Here is a 15500-nt window from a genome sequence, read left to right as displayed (position 1 = left end):
GAGCCGTAGATCAGCGGAGTGACTTGAGCAGCGCAACATGAACAGTGGCGCCGTCTCCTGGCCACGAGACGTCGTCTTCCGCAGCATCGTCGAGCTGGCCCAGGATCTGTGCTCCCCCTTGCGCGCCCAACGGCGCTCTTGCAGGGGAGAGATCGATCCTCTCGCCCGGCCGCGTGCCAGGGAAGCCAGTTGGAACATACCTCCCCGCCGCTCCGGGCGCGGCGGTGATTGCACTCGCCGTCGGCGAAACAAACTTCGCCCCGGCATTCGAATCCCGATGGCTCAGCTGGGGTAGCTGGGCACCCGAGGCAACTTTGGCGTGGTACGCTGACTGCTGGGTGCGCGATATCTTGGTGAGCGTCGAATAGACCCAGTTGACGTCGGTGAGTGGGGAGAGGTCGTACGGTTTATAGGCGGGCAGGTGGGAGCGCACCAGTGCGTAGGATGCTGAGCTGCCGGAACACTCGCGAATCAACCGCGGTGTGAAGGCATTCTCGTCCTCGTCGTCTTCGCCAGCATGCGACATGACAACGTCGACGTCTTTCGGTTTGCCAGCTGTCATTCGAGGAGCGCCCAGATTGAGCTGTGCGAGGCTCGTCGGTAGACCACTGCTCGAAGCGGAACCCTGCGGTCGAGCGCCCATCGATCTGGGAACGGAACTCGCCTCGAACTGACAGTACAGCCTCGTATCGAAGACACGAAACACCACGTCATCCACTCGCAGGAAGAACCGCTGCAGCACCAAGAACCCGCTCGGCATCACCCTCACCTTGACACTCACAATCGAGCTTCCGTTGTCCGCCAACTCGTCCTCGTACAGAACCACGTCGTCGTAGAACAAGATCGGTTCACCTGACGAAGGGCCTAGCCTCTCCACGGGGATACGGTCGTGCGCTGGGTCTGTGCCTGGCTCGAACCATTTCTGCGGAGATGACGGAGGTGGAGTAGAGGAGAGGGGGCGCAGACCGGGCGCGATCGTGGGCGTCGATTGGCTGGGTAGCAGAGGCTGCGGGGCGGTGTCTCCGATCGAGCCGGGCCAGGTGGTCGAGTAGGTCCAGTCGTAGTCCTTGGCGGCGGTGATATCGGCGGTGCTGCTACCGAAGTGCGAAGTTGACGCCCCACCTGGTGCTGCGGCTTCACTCGTCGCCGCATCTCCCACTGCAGCAGTACCAGGCTGAGGGGCGACGAAATCTGTTCGACTCTTTCCCCACTCCTTTGCATAGGCCACCTTGATCGACGAAGAGCCCTTCGCCTTCGGTTTCGCCCCCAACCCGCTCGCTTTGCCGCTGCCCGAGGACGCCGCCGCCGCATCACGGCAGTCAATACCATGAAGCCGATTGGCGTTTTGCACCCCCTCAACCGATCGAAGCGTGCGCACCGCGTCAAAGCATAGACTGAAACCGGAATCGGCGTGCTGCAGAACAAGCGAATTGTGCGGGAATGCCATCTCGGGCGGTGGGATGCCGAGGATGTCGCCGAGTGCGTCCATCTCCGCCGATGAGCCTATGGGCCCGCTGGTCACTCGTACACTCCATCCCCCCAGATCAATACCTCGCGTCGTAGGTTGGAGTGAGGGCGCTGTTGGGGTTGGCTTAGTTGGCGCGGCTGAGTTTGAGGGGGAGTTGGCTCCTGTACCAGAGCTCGAATGAGACCATGTGGTTGTGCCCCCAGACATGTTGGCGAGTAAGACCTGAGAATACGGCGAGGCCTTTGGATATGGAGATATCGGGTTCGAGTCGTGTGGCAAAGGTTCTACTTGACAATGAACGAGATGAACACGAGAATGGAGGAAAGACAGATCGATGCTTCGTGCGTTGGTTGCTCTGCAATTTTCTTTCAACTCTTGGCAGCGCGTCCGCCAACCAACAAAAGTCCGCACACTCGGCAACAAGTCGGGGCTGGACCCTGAAAGCCTTCATCTGATCTTTTGCAACACTCAACTCTCACTCCATCTCAACCGGAACTCCTGCTACGAGCACCGGCAGCCGCAAACAGCACAAGTGTCTACACCGCCTCGGATGAAAGTAAAACCCGTACTTGCAGAAGGAAATGTGTGCATATGTGTAAAGTACATGAGCACAACTCCCGGGAACGCCCTACTTCTGCCCGTCTTACTTCTTGCCAGCACGACGCTTGATGTTGGCCTTGGCCCGTTCCATCTGCTTCTGCTCGCTCCGCTCCACCTGCAACGTCGACATGATCTTGTCCATCTTCTTCTTGTAGGACTGGTCCTCCTCCTGCTGATCCTGTCTGCGCACCTGGGCGATGAATTGGTTGTCGCGGCGCAGTTCGCGGATGGCGCCCTTGCGCTCCTTCTTGATGAGGGCCTTCATCTTTTGGATTTGCACACGCTCGACGTCTGGGTCGAGGGCAGACTTGCGGTCTGGGTTGTAGCCCTGCTGGTCGAATTTGGGCACCTGCGAGGCGATGGCGATAGCGCGGTGGGCTTGCAAGCGCAGGTAGCGGCGCGACGATGAGGCGAGTTGCAGCGATCGTGCGAGCGAACCGGTGATATTGCAAGTCGACGTCGAGGACGATGAGGAGAGAAGCACTGAGAAGGGCGTGAACAGCTCGATGTAGGAGGTGGAACCCGTATACATCTCACTGAACTTGGCCAGAAGCGCAAGTGCCACCGAAAGAAGCGCAGTGCGCTGCTGCTCGTCTGCATCTGCATCACTCGACTTGGTTGTGATCAAACTCGGCAGATCGACCGCATTCTCTGCAGATTCGATCGTCTGATCCCGGGACAGACGCAGATGTTGCGTATGCGCCGCATCGACATCAGGAGTCGGAATTCCATACTCCTCCGCTACGCCCTGTATCTTTGTCAAGCCTTGACGCTGCTGCCTTTTCTCCGCACCCAGGAATCCAAGAACGGCGATACTCGAGAAGAGGAAATTAAGCGCTTCAGGGAAAAGTCGCTTGCTCTCTTTCTCGTTGGACACCACCAAAGAGCAGAGAAAGAGACCGGAAGCCAAATCGCTGATCGAGCGAATTCTCGCGTGTGCCAAGTACTGCGCGATGAGCAGAGCCAGAGGCGTCGTAACATTGTGCTGCTTGTCCGACGTAGGCCATACAGTGCCAACCAGTCTGAGCAGTGTCAGTTCAGGTAGACCCGGCCATGTCCTTGCGTCTGCCTCGGTGGGACCTTTGGCAAGACCTCGCGAGAGGTTGCGCTGCATGAGCGCAAGCTTGCTCACAAAGTGTTCCGCCGACGCAGCGGGGTAGCTTTGCGACAGGCTGAAGATGTGCGGGATGAGCGAGTTGACGATCGCAAACGCGAGCTTGTGCTTTTGGCCGGTGGAGGACTGGTGCAGGTGCGCTTGGCCGGCCCAGTGCAGAGCGTGGTCAATGAGCACGCCAATGAGCGCCTGGAGATGATACTTGTTGTCTTCGGCGAGACTTGGGTGGTGGAGTGTGCGGATGCGCTTGATGACGGTGGGGATATGCTTGGGATCGATCTGGTGGCCCTCCAGGAGTGAGAGCAGCTCGTCATGTGTTGCGGGACACTGGAAAGTGAATGGGAGCTTGCTCTCCGTGACTGGAGAGGGCTTTGCCTTTCCAGAGGACCCGGGCTTACCAGTCTTGGCAGAGGAGCCGGTGAGAGCTTCATGATCGCCCTCTTGCTCCGACTCTTCATCCTCGCCGATTTGAATGGCTTCGTCCGCATCGGCAAGATCAGCAAAATCGTCGTCGTCGTCGTCATCATCCTCTTCGTCCTCATCGTCGTTTTCAATCTCCACACCTTCCGCAGCATCTTCTGCGTTATCCTCTTCGCCATCGTCTTCATCCTCATTCTCATCCTCGACATCCTCTTCGTCGTCGTCGTCAGCACCGTTTTCTGCGAGGCCAGCACCGAGACCGTACACCTCGCCGGCAGTCATACCGTCCAGCTCGAAATCATCGTCGAGGTCGTCGGCCTGAGCTGCACGTTTGGCACTTGAGCTAGAGCTGGCGCCCTTCTTTCGCTTTCGACGGCTGCCATCGTCCTCATCGTCTTGATCGGCCTCGTCGTCGCTGTCGCCTCGCATTCGCTTCAAGCGTGCTTTCTCTGCCTTCATTAGTCGCTTTGCCTCCTCGGCAGCAAGTTCTTCTTCGCTCTTGAGACGATCCTGAGGCTTGGCTCTGCGTTCGAAGGCCAGTTCGCGAACAAAGGTATCGTAAGAACTGGCATGCTTGTCTTGATCCTCGGAAGCGCTTGTGCTGGCACCTGCGACTGCAGTAGCATTAGCACCAGTGGCGGGACCGGGGAAGACAGAGACCTTGGCTTTTGCTTTTGCGTCGACAGCGAATGCTGGCGTCGGGACAGCAGGCTGTTCAAAGAGCAAGCCGCGGATGTCGGCGAGTTCGTCGTCGAGCTGTTCTCGAAGTTCGTCGTCGGCATCCTTCACCTTTTGACGTTCGAGCTTGTGGAATTTGGACTTTGCGATGACTTCACGCATAACGTCGGCCTTGGACTTGTCACCATCTTCGTTGTCACCGAAGCCGCCAAAGTGGCCTTGAGCTGTAAGTCGGCCAGGGTCTATTTGAACATCCAACAAGATGAAAGAAGAATGTCAGTCTTAGTCCCGCTTGCTTGCAAGTATAGCTTGAAGCAGCGATCGACGACAGCGAGCAGCAAGGGGCTCTTTTTTGATGCATCAGAAATCTCCAGTAGAATCTTTTGACCGTCACGGGTTGGCGCTTGTCAGCGTACTTTTATGTGTTGAATCCGGATCGTTTGTGTCGCCAGTAGCAGATCATCAAGTGCAGTATCGAGGACCCCTTTGCTCTACCGCAAGTGCACCGCTGTCGTATCGTTTCGTACATACCTTCTTCGTCATCGTCGTCTCCTGGGAGCCGAATGTCGGCCAGATCGTCCATACCGCTGAGCGACTGTCCATAATGTGTGAGCAGCTCGTCGTCGTCGTTGAGGTTGAATGCTGCGCCCTTCGCTGCTCTCCTCTGCTTTTCGGTTGCATAACGCTCGAGCATCTTTTCCTCTGGTGTCATGTTGGCGTCGTTCTCGCCGAACCGACGGTCGACGAATGTGCCTGTGCGGTTCCGCGCCTGCCATTCTGGGAGCAGCGTCTCCCTCCGTTGTGCCAGACCACTTGCCTTCGCAGCGCCAGGACGGCCGACAGCGCCCTTGATCTTGCGACCGAGCACTTCATGTTTTGGCTTTGTGACTTTTTGGTCGAATGGATTCAAGCCCGAGACGATGGCATTGATCTTGTTGAGACGGGCTGCAACGGCATCCTTTTCGTCCTGACCGCCTTTACGCGAGCGTGATTTTTTGGAGAGCTGACGACGATCTGTGACACCAGAGCTGTGAAGCTTTTGCTTGAGCTGAGACAGCTGCGAGCCGCCGCCCTTGGCCATGATTGCAAAGAGAGTCGCTACTCGCTTAGTGCTTGATCTTTGTGGGTCTGGAGAAGATTGCAAGATTGCCTGAGATCTGGTTGCTGACGAGTCGTGCCAAGCGAGTGGGAGATGCAGACGTCCAGAGAGGAGACGGAGGGGTATATGATGTCGAAGTTGATGGCGTGGTCGCTATTCAAGGAGGAAAGAAGAAAGGCTTCTGAACATGTCTCGTTCAAAAATTGCTTCTCAGGGTCGTCAAAATTTCTTGGAGTCTTCGTCAAGCAAGAAAAATCTCGCTGAAGCATCAAAAAAACCAGCGACTTTTTGGATTAAACGTGCCCGCGCTCATCTTTGGTGGAGGAAGCGTCGATCTCCCGATCTTAAAGTCGATTCGGTTCCGAGTGGAAATGGTCGAGATTCGCACCTTCTGAAACGCGCTTCAAGGTGGAAAGCAACTGCTCCATGGTACAACGTTCTGATCTTCCCTAACATCGATCAACGCCATTCCCACTCGACACTCACAGACAACGACAATGAGCGGTGCAGGTAGGTACAGCAGACATGACCTGCTCCAAATCCTAGCAGGAACACAGCCGCGGCAGTGAATCATAACACCGCCGATTCGAACCACTGACACCTTGTATTCCTCACACCGCCTTCCGCTTCTCGGCACCTTGCTCGATTCGCACGACGGTGCCATTCACATTATCAGTCCCCTTCCGACAGTAAGTACCGATGTCGCAGCATGTGATTTTCCTCCTCCACAAACATTCGACGGATCAGCATGCTGACCCTTCACACGTACACTGTTTTCTATGCATCACCTGTAGGGATCTTCCTCCTTCCGGAGGCTACCAGCCCATCCGATACAAGCGCAACTTGCCCGGAAAGAACCTTTCGGGTCTCACCATCTTTGGCGGTGTCATTGCCGTCTGCGCATACGGTTTCTACAAGGTTGGCCTTAGCAATCTCGAACAACGGTGAGTACGACTATCTCAACTACCGAGCTCCGTGTAAGCCAGAGTACTGATCAGTGGCTTGCTTCGTTTGATAACCACAGAGAGCTCAAGAGGGAGCGCGCATGGTCTCGAATCCACCTCGTCCCCGTGATGCTTGCTGAAGCAGACCGCGATGCCTACCGACGAAACGAGGCGCAGGTCGCACGAGAGAAGGAGATCATGAAGGACGTTCCCGGCTGGGAGGCTGGCAAATCCGTATACAACACCAAGCGCTACACTCCGCCGAACTTTGTCGTGCTCTAGATATCTTGACGCTCGTCATCCTTTCCGAACAAGAGACAGCAATCGACCTTATATTTCACAGCCTGGAGTCTCGGCGTGGTCTTGACGCGACAAATTGTGCTGTGCCGCAGAGCCTGTCCGCGGGCAGGAAGCAACGCGAGGCGGTCTAAAGGGAGGGTCTCGCATTGGGATTCCAGCTAGGACGGCGTCGCCTTGATTCGCCGTCTCTGACTGAGCGATGTGGCACTGTGACACAATGGCACGCTATCACCGCCAGATCAAAGAGCGTCGAGTTTCGCAGTTGAGTTTCGCAATTGCCTGGAGAAGATTGGGACTAAATCACCGCCGCTAGTGGACCGACCTTGAGACCCATCTAGCAGGCCACGATATGGCCACCGTACCAGCTACGGCTTTTTGCCGATCCCATCAAGTCAACATGGCCCTGACCGTAGAAGCGCGCGCATTAGAAATCCGAAGGCAAAGCTCACAAAAGCCGAAGCTCACAAAAGCAATAGCTCTCAAAAGCAAACCTCAATATCGGGCTCGCTCGCTCGCTGCAAACACTGCCGCTTCAAACACAGTGTTTCAGCGCGGCCTCTAGACATCCTCCGACCCCTGTTCTCCTTCGTTCAGAATGGCTCTAGCATCAGCATCCTCAGCGACTAGAAGTACAGAAGGAGCGAGCAGCAAAAAAAAGAATGGTGACAAGAGTGGGATTCGAACCCACGCCCGAAGATAGCAGGTGCTTTCTGGTTATACAGAATATCCTTCCTTAATGCAGGGTCGCATCCTTAATGCTACGCCTTAGACCACTCGGCCATCTTGCCTTGGATGACATGCTGCCTTGTTATTGTACTCATATTGCTTAACCATTTTGTTATTTTCTTTTAGATACTGTTGGATGCACGGATCGCCGACTCCCTCCACTCGTGCCGGAACTTTGCTCTTTTGTACCAACACATCACATCACGGCTGTCCTCTGCACCATCCGCCTCGTTACTTGCTACCATCGACATAACATATGGAAGTGAGAGGCCTACCGATTGCGCAAAGCCTGAACTTCTTCACCATCTCTCCTTCTCTTCCGGCCGCACCCTCACGACAAACGCTTACTTGGCATGACGAGCGCGTAACATAGCATTCAACGGGAGTCACTTGCCGGCAGCAGGAGGCCCGAGAGACCCCTACATCTTTTTGCTCGCCATGTCCTCTCCCGAGGAAACTGTAAAGCTCGCGGACGAGATCCGCCAACGTCAGGCAGCTGATCTTCATTTTCCCACCTTTGCGACGCGTGGGTTCGGTCGTCGCGAGAGACCCGGTCTGCGAACATCGACGTCACAGCAAGCATACGCCTCGGCAGACAGCCACGCTCAAGTAGTTCCAAAGGCTGACGGAGGCGATGAAGGCAGCGACGAGCACCTTGACGGCCTTGCCCCGGATGAACAGTCACCGCCGGTGACCATGCCCGATGACGACGATGAAGAGGCTGGTAAACTCGAGATGGACTACGCCCCACCCGAGCAAGCGGAAGGCGACGCTGAGCAGCAGGAAGGAAAGCAGGAAGGTGATAGTTCCAGCGCTGAAGGTGAAGGGCTGTCATTGGCCGCAGAGATCCTGGCAGCAGCTGCGTCATCAGGACCGACTTCGCCAAGAAAGCGGTCTAGTAGACGCAGGCCCGACTCCCTCAAGCGGACAGAGAGCACCTCGTCGGCGGGCAGAGAAAGCACGAGCTCCTTGGACTCTCTGCCAACCTCTCCTGTGCCAAGGCGCAAGAGACCTTCGCTGTCGAGAGGCGAATCGAACAGGGATTCGCATTTGGATGCTGCGACCAAAAAGAGAATGACGGTGTTGCTCGAAGGCGAGATGCCTGAAGGTCATCAAAGCGATGACGAAGCCGTCAGAAGACAGTCCATATCTGATGATGCAGACGATACCGCTGCCAACCAGCAAACATCGCGGCAGAAGCACGATTGGCAGGCAGAGGCTGAGTTGTCAACAGCAGGTGATGAGGAGGACGCACAGCTCAGTCGTGGAGAGGAGGAAGGTGTGGGCGGCCATTCCGAAGAAACGAGCGAACATGACGGGCAGGAAAGCTCGGAAGAGGAAGACGAAGACGATGAGCCTTCCCTCAAGTACTCTCGTGTGAAGGGCGGCGTCAGTGATGTGCTAAAGCGCGATACTGCCTCAGCTTTTGCCCTCTCGCCCCGCTTCATGGCGCTCGGCACCCACGGCGGCATGATCTACATCCTCGACATTGACGGCAACCTCGTCAAAGGCTTTCGACTCCACACAGCCTCCATTCTTGACCTTGTCATCGACAACACATCCGATTTTGTCGCGGCAGCTTCCATGGACGGTCTCGTCTCCATCTCGGCTCTGGCCACGACGGAGCAGTACGTATTCGACTTCAAGCGGCCCATGAGGTGCATTTCTCTCGAACCCAACTTTGGTCGCAAGTCATCTCGGGCCTTTGTATGTGGCGGAATGGCAGGATCGCTGACCCATAGAGAGAAGAGCTGGTTCGGTCACAAGGAATCGGTGCTGCACTCGGGCGAGGGTCCCATCTGGACGACGAGATGGAGAGGCAACATGATTGCCTGGGCGAGCGACAAAGGTGTTCGGGTCTACGACACCGAAGCAAAGCAGCGCATCAGCTTTATCAGTGCGCCAAGCAAGGACGTGCGCGGAGACCTGAACCGATGTTCGCTCTACTGGCAAGACGATCGTACGCTGCTCATCGCCTGGGCGGATCACATCAAGGTTGCCAAGATCATGCAGAAGCAGCCAGCGGGTGGAACAGCCTCTTCGGGCGCTAGCATTGCTTCCAACTCGGCACCCAACGCAGCTTCGGCGCTCAGCAAGGTTGGCGTTCCTGGTGCCGGCGCATCTCAGCCGCAGTACTACCTCGAGATCACTGCCATCTTCCAGCTCGACTGCATGATCTCCGGGATCGCACCGTACGGCCTGGACTATCTCGTGCTTGCATATGTCACCGAAGAGCCCGAAGAGTCGGACGAAGATGACGATGATCGGTATCAAGAGAACGGCTCTGTCCATCGTGCGTTCAAACGTCGGGCGGCGTTGCGGCCAGAGCTGAGGATCATCAGTCGTGCCGGCGAAGAGCTGAGCTCCGACGTCCTCAGTCTCAACGACTACTCACGGTTCCAGTGCAACGATTATTTGCTCGTACCTTCGATCGAGGCGCACGCGTACTCGGCAGCACTGCTCGCGGGTCGCAAGGTTCGGCAGGAGTCAACCGAGGCCTCTCAGTTCTACGTCGTCAGTCCCAAGGACATAGTCGTGTCGAAGCCGCGAGACGAGAAGGATCACGTCGAGTGGCTGTTGGAGCGCCAACGGTTCCAAGAGGCGCTGGTCAAGATCGAGGGTATGGGCCGCACAGCCGCATTGCAGAATGGATTCGATGCGGAAGAGATCGGCAAAAAGTACCTCAACTGGCTCGTGGAAGAAGATCGGTACTCTGAAGCAGCACGCGTGGCCAGCAAGATCTTGGGACGAAACGTGTCAGCGTGGGAAGACTGGATCTTCCTCTTTGTGGAGAAGGGCAAGCTTGGCCTCGCGATTCCTTTCATTCCGACATCGGACCCAACGCTTAGCGAGATGATCTACGATATGATCCTCGCGCATTTCTTGCAACACGATCTGCACAAGCTTCTTCAGACGATCACCGAGTGGCCTCCCGAGATCTACTCAACGCCTGCCGTCGTTCTTGCGATTGAGGATCGACTTAAGTCGGGCGAAGGTAAAAAGGAAGCGGGGACGGAAAAGCTGCTCATGGAATGTCTGGCCGAGCTCTACATCCGAAATCGACAGCCAGGCAAAGCGCTGCAGTACTACTTGCGCTTGCGCCGTGCCAACGTATTCGATCTCATCCGCGACAATAATCTGTTTACCGCCGTGCAAGACCAGGCTTTGCTGTTGATCGAATTCGAAGAGGATCTCAAATCGCGGCGAACGCAACAGGGTTCGAAACACGGAGCAGCCATCGATCTCCTTGTCGACCACACGTACTCGATTCCCATCGGCCGGGTGATCGCACAGCTGGAATCGCACCCACGGTACCTCTACATGTATCTGGACGCGCTGTTCGACCGTGACCCGCAGCAAGTGACGCCCTTCTGCGACGTGCAAGTCAAGCTGTACGCAGAGTACGAAGCAGGCCGACTCATGCCGTATCTGCGGGCCATGTCCTCGTTCTACAGCTTTGAGAAGGCATATGCCATCTGCGAAGAGCACGACTTTGTACCGGAGATGGTTTTTCTCCTGGGTCGAGTCGGAGACAACAAACGTGCACTCTCGCTCATCATTGAGAGGCTGGGTGACGTGGAGAGAGCGATCGACTTTGCCAAGGAGCAGAACGACGATGACCTGTGGGAAGATCTGCTGGGCTACTCCGAGTCAAGACCTGCCTTCATCCGCGGACTGCTCGAGAACGTGGGTGCTGAGATCGATCCTATCAGATTGATCCGCCGCATCAAGAACGGTTTGGAGATTCCAGGGCTCAAAACGGCGCTCATCAAAATTCTGTCGGATTTCACGCTGCAGATCAGCCTGCTAGAGGGCTGCGAGGCGATCCTGAGCCATGATACGAAGGTGCTGTCCGACGAGCTGCAGAGGTCACAGCTGTACGCGAGCTACATTGACGCGGAGTCAGTGTGTGCTAGTTGCGATGCTGCACTGTTCGCCGCCAAGGCAGTGCCAGGTGCAGGTGATACGTATACCGCAGCGCGACAGCCGAAAGTCGTCGTGTACCTGTGCGGACACGTGCATCACCTTACGTGTCTCTTGCCGCCTGCAAATGTTCCTGCGGCCACAGCGACAGCAGCGGTATCGACGGACATCAAATGCACCACGACGCAGGCATTTGCAAGCACGCCGAGCATCCGCCAGCGCTGGAACGCCGTGCATCAGCATCACGCGAATGCGAACCTGGATGGAGGAGAAGGTGGAACGGAACACAGTGCAGTGGTTGGGGAAGCAAAGCAGATGGTGCAGGCATCAGTAATGGAGCTGTCCAGCTACGGGCCCTTGCAGCGTGCCCAGGATGCGGTGGCCCAGTTCCAGGCGCGGCTCAAGTACGAGGCGAGACTCAGGTCGACGTTGGTCGGCAAGAGGGGGTGTCCAACGTGTCGCAAGGACGGACTGACAATGCAGCAGGGTGTTGTCTCACTTTGATCGCCCATCTCGATGTAGCGGCTTGCTGCTGTTGTCACTGATGTTTCTGGCAAATCGCAGCGATGTTTTTTTCTTTTGACAGAGTGGGAGAGATGTGTGCGGTGTGTATCAGAGCTGATGCCAGAGAATAGTTTTACAAAAGCGCGTCTGCGGCGAGAGCATGGTCAGGGCCGAATAGCACCCTGCGCACTTGCCTGAGCAGCGGGCGTCGGCTGACCCAACCACATGGCCCTCTCCCTATCGCCCTCTGGGCCTGCCGGTGGAGACGGGGTGAAGAACTTGCACCTCGATTTGAAAGCGTCTAGACTCCTCGCCCGGATGATGCTTTCGACCTTGAGCTCGTTGTGCAGCTGCCTGGCCAGCGTCTCCGCACTGTTCTCTGCTCTGCTCCAGCGCTGTTCGCGTTTCGGACTTGGCGAGGAAGGGTGGTAGTCTGCATCTAGGAGCTGATCTGCGGATGAAGGTGGTGCTGAGGACGTGGGTGGTGGTGGGGGGTTGGAGTGCTGATCGACAACCTTGATGCAGAAGCGGACGGCCTCTTCGCGTCCAATCCAGACATCGACAAGTTGACGCCAGAACGCCGCACACGCACCCGGCGCAGGCGTAGCGTAGGTACTTGTCCCCAAATCCGCAGAGCTTGCCGACGTCATCCCGGATGAGGAGAGTAGCGAGGGGGACGTCGACTGCCCCAGGGCGCGAGAACGCGCGAAACTCCGATTGAGGCGTGTGGTAATACCGTCATCCAGCTGGCGATACTGCCGCAAAAGCTCTTTGAACTCGCCAATCGCAAGACAAGTCGCAGGCGTCAAGTTGGACACATTCGGTGGAGTGAGTGGTTTGAGTACGGACGAAGAACCGAGCTGAACGGCCTCGTACTGCGGGGCAAAGGCCGAAGGTCCCGCCGAAGAGATATCGTCGTGGGAAGACGTGGTGGAGGGCGTGCCGCGGTTGAACCTCGACAAAGAAGGTGAGACCCACGTCGACATCGTGTGCGCTTGATCGTTCTGTGAGGGAATTGGAAGGCGATGCTAGAGGGAGGAAGAATGAATGAAAGAATCGGTGCTCGCTGCTTTGATTCTCGTAATCTTCCTGTGCTGCTCAGTCGAAAAGGCAACCCGTGTGGAGTACTCACGGAAAAAGGCGGCTCGTTTCTGCCCGACTTCCGAATTTGCCCTTTCTCATCTTGTACCGGCCAGCCTTGCAGGCTCTTGTCATCCCGCTTCTCCTCACTCCCGAATAGTAAGTAATACACGCCGACCCGATACAGCCTTTATCAAAGAAACGGATGTATGATGTATATTCCAATGCAGAGCTGGTTCAAACCTGGATATACTTGTACGGATTCAGGATGCCCTTTGGATCGAACAGATCCTTGATCTTTTTCATGTACTCAACACTCTCTGGCGTCTTGGAGTATCCAATCTTGGTGGCCTTCATCAGGCCAAGTCCATGCTCGGCGCTCACCGAGCCTTTGACCTCGGAAGTCCATTCGTAGATGTACGGCTCGATGATCTTTTCGATCTTTTCGTCGTACGACTTGGCCACTATGTTGATGTGCAGATTGCCATCGCCAATGTGGCCGTATCCGCACACGGCGCCGACGTCCTTATCCTCGCCGTGCACACCGTGCTCGTCGAATCGCTGACGCATGTCAAGTACCAGCTTGTACATCTTGTCGATGGGCATCGAGAGATCATACTTGAACACCTTGCCCATCTTGCCAGCGGCCTCGGGGATGCTCTCGCGCAGCGCCCACAGGCCCTGAAGCTGGGTTTCGTCCTGGGCGAGCACACCGTCTTGAATCATCCCCTCCTCCATGAGATGCTCAAGAAGCACCTGGAGCTTTTCGTCGTCGTGGTCCTTGTTCGAGCCGCTCGTCTCGATGAGAACGTAGAAAGGGTGGCGCGCCTCGAACGGATCACGCACGTGCGCGGTGGCGTGCTTCTGAACCACATCAAAGGAGGTCTGATCAAAGAATTCAAAGGCCGAAAGGATCTCGCCGCAGTGCTTCTTGACTTGGCCGAACACCGTCTGCACCGCCTCGTACGAGTCGAGGGCAAAGACAGCTACGTTCACAGCAGAAGGTCGACGCGGAGTGACGATCGAGACACCAGTAATGAGACCGATGGTGCCCTCGGAGCCGATAAAGAGCTGCTTGAGATCGAATCCCGTGTTGTCCTTGCGCAGCGTGGAAAGATTGTCCATGATGGTTCCATCGGGAAGCACCACTTCGAGACCAAGGACGTTGCCGTGCAAGCTGCCGTAGCGCAGGAATCGAAGTCCGCCGGCGTTGGTCGCCACATTACCTCCAATGTGGCACGATCCCTTGGCTCCCAAATCCAGCGGCATCATGTATCCCTTTTCAGCGATGGAGTTGTCGAGAGCCTCGAGGATGCAGCCTGCATCGCAGACAAGCGTGCCGGCGACCTCGTCGAACGAACGGATCTGGTTGAGACCGCCAAGCTGAACAACAACCTCGTCAAAGACGGGCACGCCGCCGCCCACAAGCCCTGTGTTGCCTCCCTGCGGCACCACTGCGATGTTCTTGGCGTGGCAGTACTTCATGATCTCCGAAACCTCCTTGGTGGTCTTGGGCTTGAGCACGAGCTGCGACTTGCCGTGATACTTGTTCATCCAGTCATTGTTGAACGTGTCGAGCTCGCTCGGGTCGACCACCTGGTACGAGGTCGAGGATCCAGATTTGGGTGCGATGGTAGTCAAGATTTGCGAAGGCGAGGTGAGGATCTTGGCGAACGCCTCGACATCGGCCGACGTGATGTTGGCAAAGGCGTCGGAACGGGCGACTGTGGCGAGACCGCGGCGCGGCAACACTTGTTGCTGTCGTCGCGACGACGAGCGTGGAGCACAGATGGCGTACGAAGCACGACGGGTTGAGTAGGCCGAACTAGTGGAAGCGGAGGCTCCAAAAGATCGCGGCAGAGCCGCCTTCACGGGTCGAAGTGTCGATGCCTCAGCGACGGGTCGCAGCAACCTGGGGAGCGTACGCCCGGTGGTGCTTGCTCTTGGTGTAGCGCCTAGCATGACGAAAGGTCAGCTCTTCAATGGAAGGAATGCAAGGGAAAGTGGTGATGAACGAAAGGAAGACAGACGCTGGACGATGGGCGATGGTCAGAGCTAGGAGCAAAGAAGAAGCTTTTTTGGCCACCCTGCGGAAAAGCCGATGGTCTGTGATTAGCAAGATCTTTAAATATTTTACACCACGCGCTGTGAAGACAGCCCCGCTTCGGAGTCATCCCGACGAGCCAGAAGGCTCTCCCTCGCGTGCTTTTGTTTAGACGAAGCTGGATTTCGATAAACGGAGAATTGCCGATTTATCTGCTTGAGCAACGCAATGCATAAGTACGTCCAGGGTCCAACATCGAGCTGACGTCGACAGCCTCACGGCTCTCTCCGTCTTATTGAATCTGATGTGCTTTCGGCATCGGCAAGAAGCCGAATGATACAACGTCAGCCATACTGCAATCTGCAGTTCAGAGTCTACAAAGACGACAGGAACCACAATGAGCCCTGTGCGTCAAGAAGATGCCGACTTATAGGATCAAGCAGCAACCCGTTCCTGCTCCTACATAGAATGCACCAGTGTGTCGACACGGAACGATCCGATAGAAGTTTCATTCCCGCTCCTCAGTTCCATTCTACAGTGGATTTGGAGTTGAGAAGCCAGTCCGATCGACGTGATTGCTCCGCAAGACCTCGCCTGGT

General features: G+C 56.4%; 6 protein-coding genes across 6 annotated transcripts; 2 read left to right on the top strand and 4 right to left on the bottom strand.

Annotated features, from left to right (window-relative positions):
- Positions 1 to 10: 10 nt before the first annotated feature.
- Positions 11 to 1675, bottom strand: EX895_001718 (uncharacterized protein; the record flags this gene model as incomplete). Its single annotated transcript, XM_029882317.1, has 1 exon — positions 11 to 1675. The coding sequence occupies one exon, from the start codon at positions 1673 to 1675 to the stop codon at positions 11 to 13; it is 1665 nt and encodes a 554-aa protein (XP_029741172.1).
- Positions 1676 to 2111: 436 nt separating this feature from the next.
- On the bottom strand, positions 2112 to 5361 carry EX895_001717 (uncharacterized protein; the record flags this gene model as incomplete). Its single annotated transcript, XM_029882316.1, has 2 exons — positions 2112 to 4522; positions 4812 to 5361. The coding sequence occupies 2 exons, from the start codon at positions 5359 to 5361 to the stop codon at positions 2112 to 2114; spliced, it is 2961 nt and encodes a 986-aa protein (XP_029741171.1).
- A 515-nt stretch (positions 5362 to 5876) lies between these two features.
- EX895_001716 (uncharacterized protein) lies at positions 5877 to 6605 on the top strand (the record flags this gene model as incomplete). Its single annotated transcript, XM_029882315.1, has 4 exons — positions 5877 to 5889; positions 6056 to 6068; positions 6174 to 6323; positions 6404 to 6605. The coding sequence occupies 4 exons, from the start codon at positions 5877 to 5879 to the stop codon at positions 6603 to 6605; spliced, it is 378 nt and encodes a 125-aa protein (XP_029741170.1).
- Positions 6606 to 7787: 1182 nt separating this feature from the next.
- EX895_001715 (uncharacterized protein) lies at positions 7788 to 11777 on the top strand (the record flags this gene model as incomplete). Its single annotated transcript, XM_029882314.1, has 1 exon — positions 7788 to 11777. The coding sequence occupies one exon, from the start codon at positions 7788 to 7790 to the stop codon at positions 11775 to 11777; it is 3990 nt and encodes a 1329-aa protein (XP_029741169.1).
- Positions 11778 to 11941: 164 nt separating this feature from the next.
- Positions 11942 to 12763, bottom strand: EX895_001714 (uncharacterized protein; the record flags this gene model as incomplete). The annotated part of the gene is made up of 1 exon (XM_029882313.1): positions 11942 to 12763. One exon carries the CDS (start codon positions 12761 to 12763, stop codon positions 11942 to 11944), a length of 822 nt encoding a protein of 273 aa, XP_029741168.1.
- Positions 12764 to 13094: 331 nt separating this feature from the next.
- Positions 13095 to 14819, bottom strand: EX895_001713 (uncharacterized protein; the record flags this gene model as incomplete). The annotated part of the gene is made up of 1 exon (XM_029882312.1): positions 13095 to 14819. One exon carries the CDS (start codon positions 14817 to 14819, stop codon positions 13095 to 13097), a length of 1725 nt encoding a protein of 574 aa, XP_029741167.1.
- Between the last annotated feature and the right edge of the window lie 681 nt (positions 14820 to 15500).

This window comes from Sporisorium graminicola, chromosome SGRAM_12, assembly GCF_005498985.1.
Source record: "Sporisorium graminicola strain CBS 10092 chromosome SGRAM_12, whole genome shotgun sequence".
NCBI lineage: Eukaryota > Fungi > Basidiomycota > Ustilaginomycetes > Ustilaginales > Ustilaginaceae > Sporisorium > Sporisorium graminicola.
Note: the sequence above shows the minus strand (reverse complement) of the source record. Positions and strands in the feature narration are given on the sequence as shown.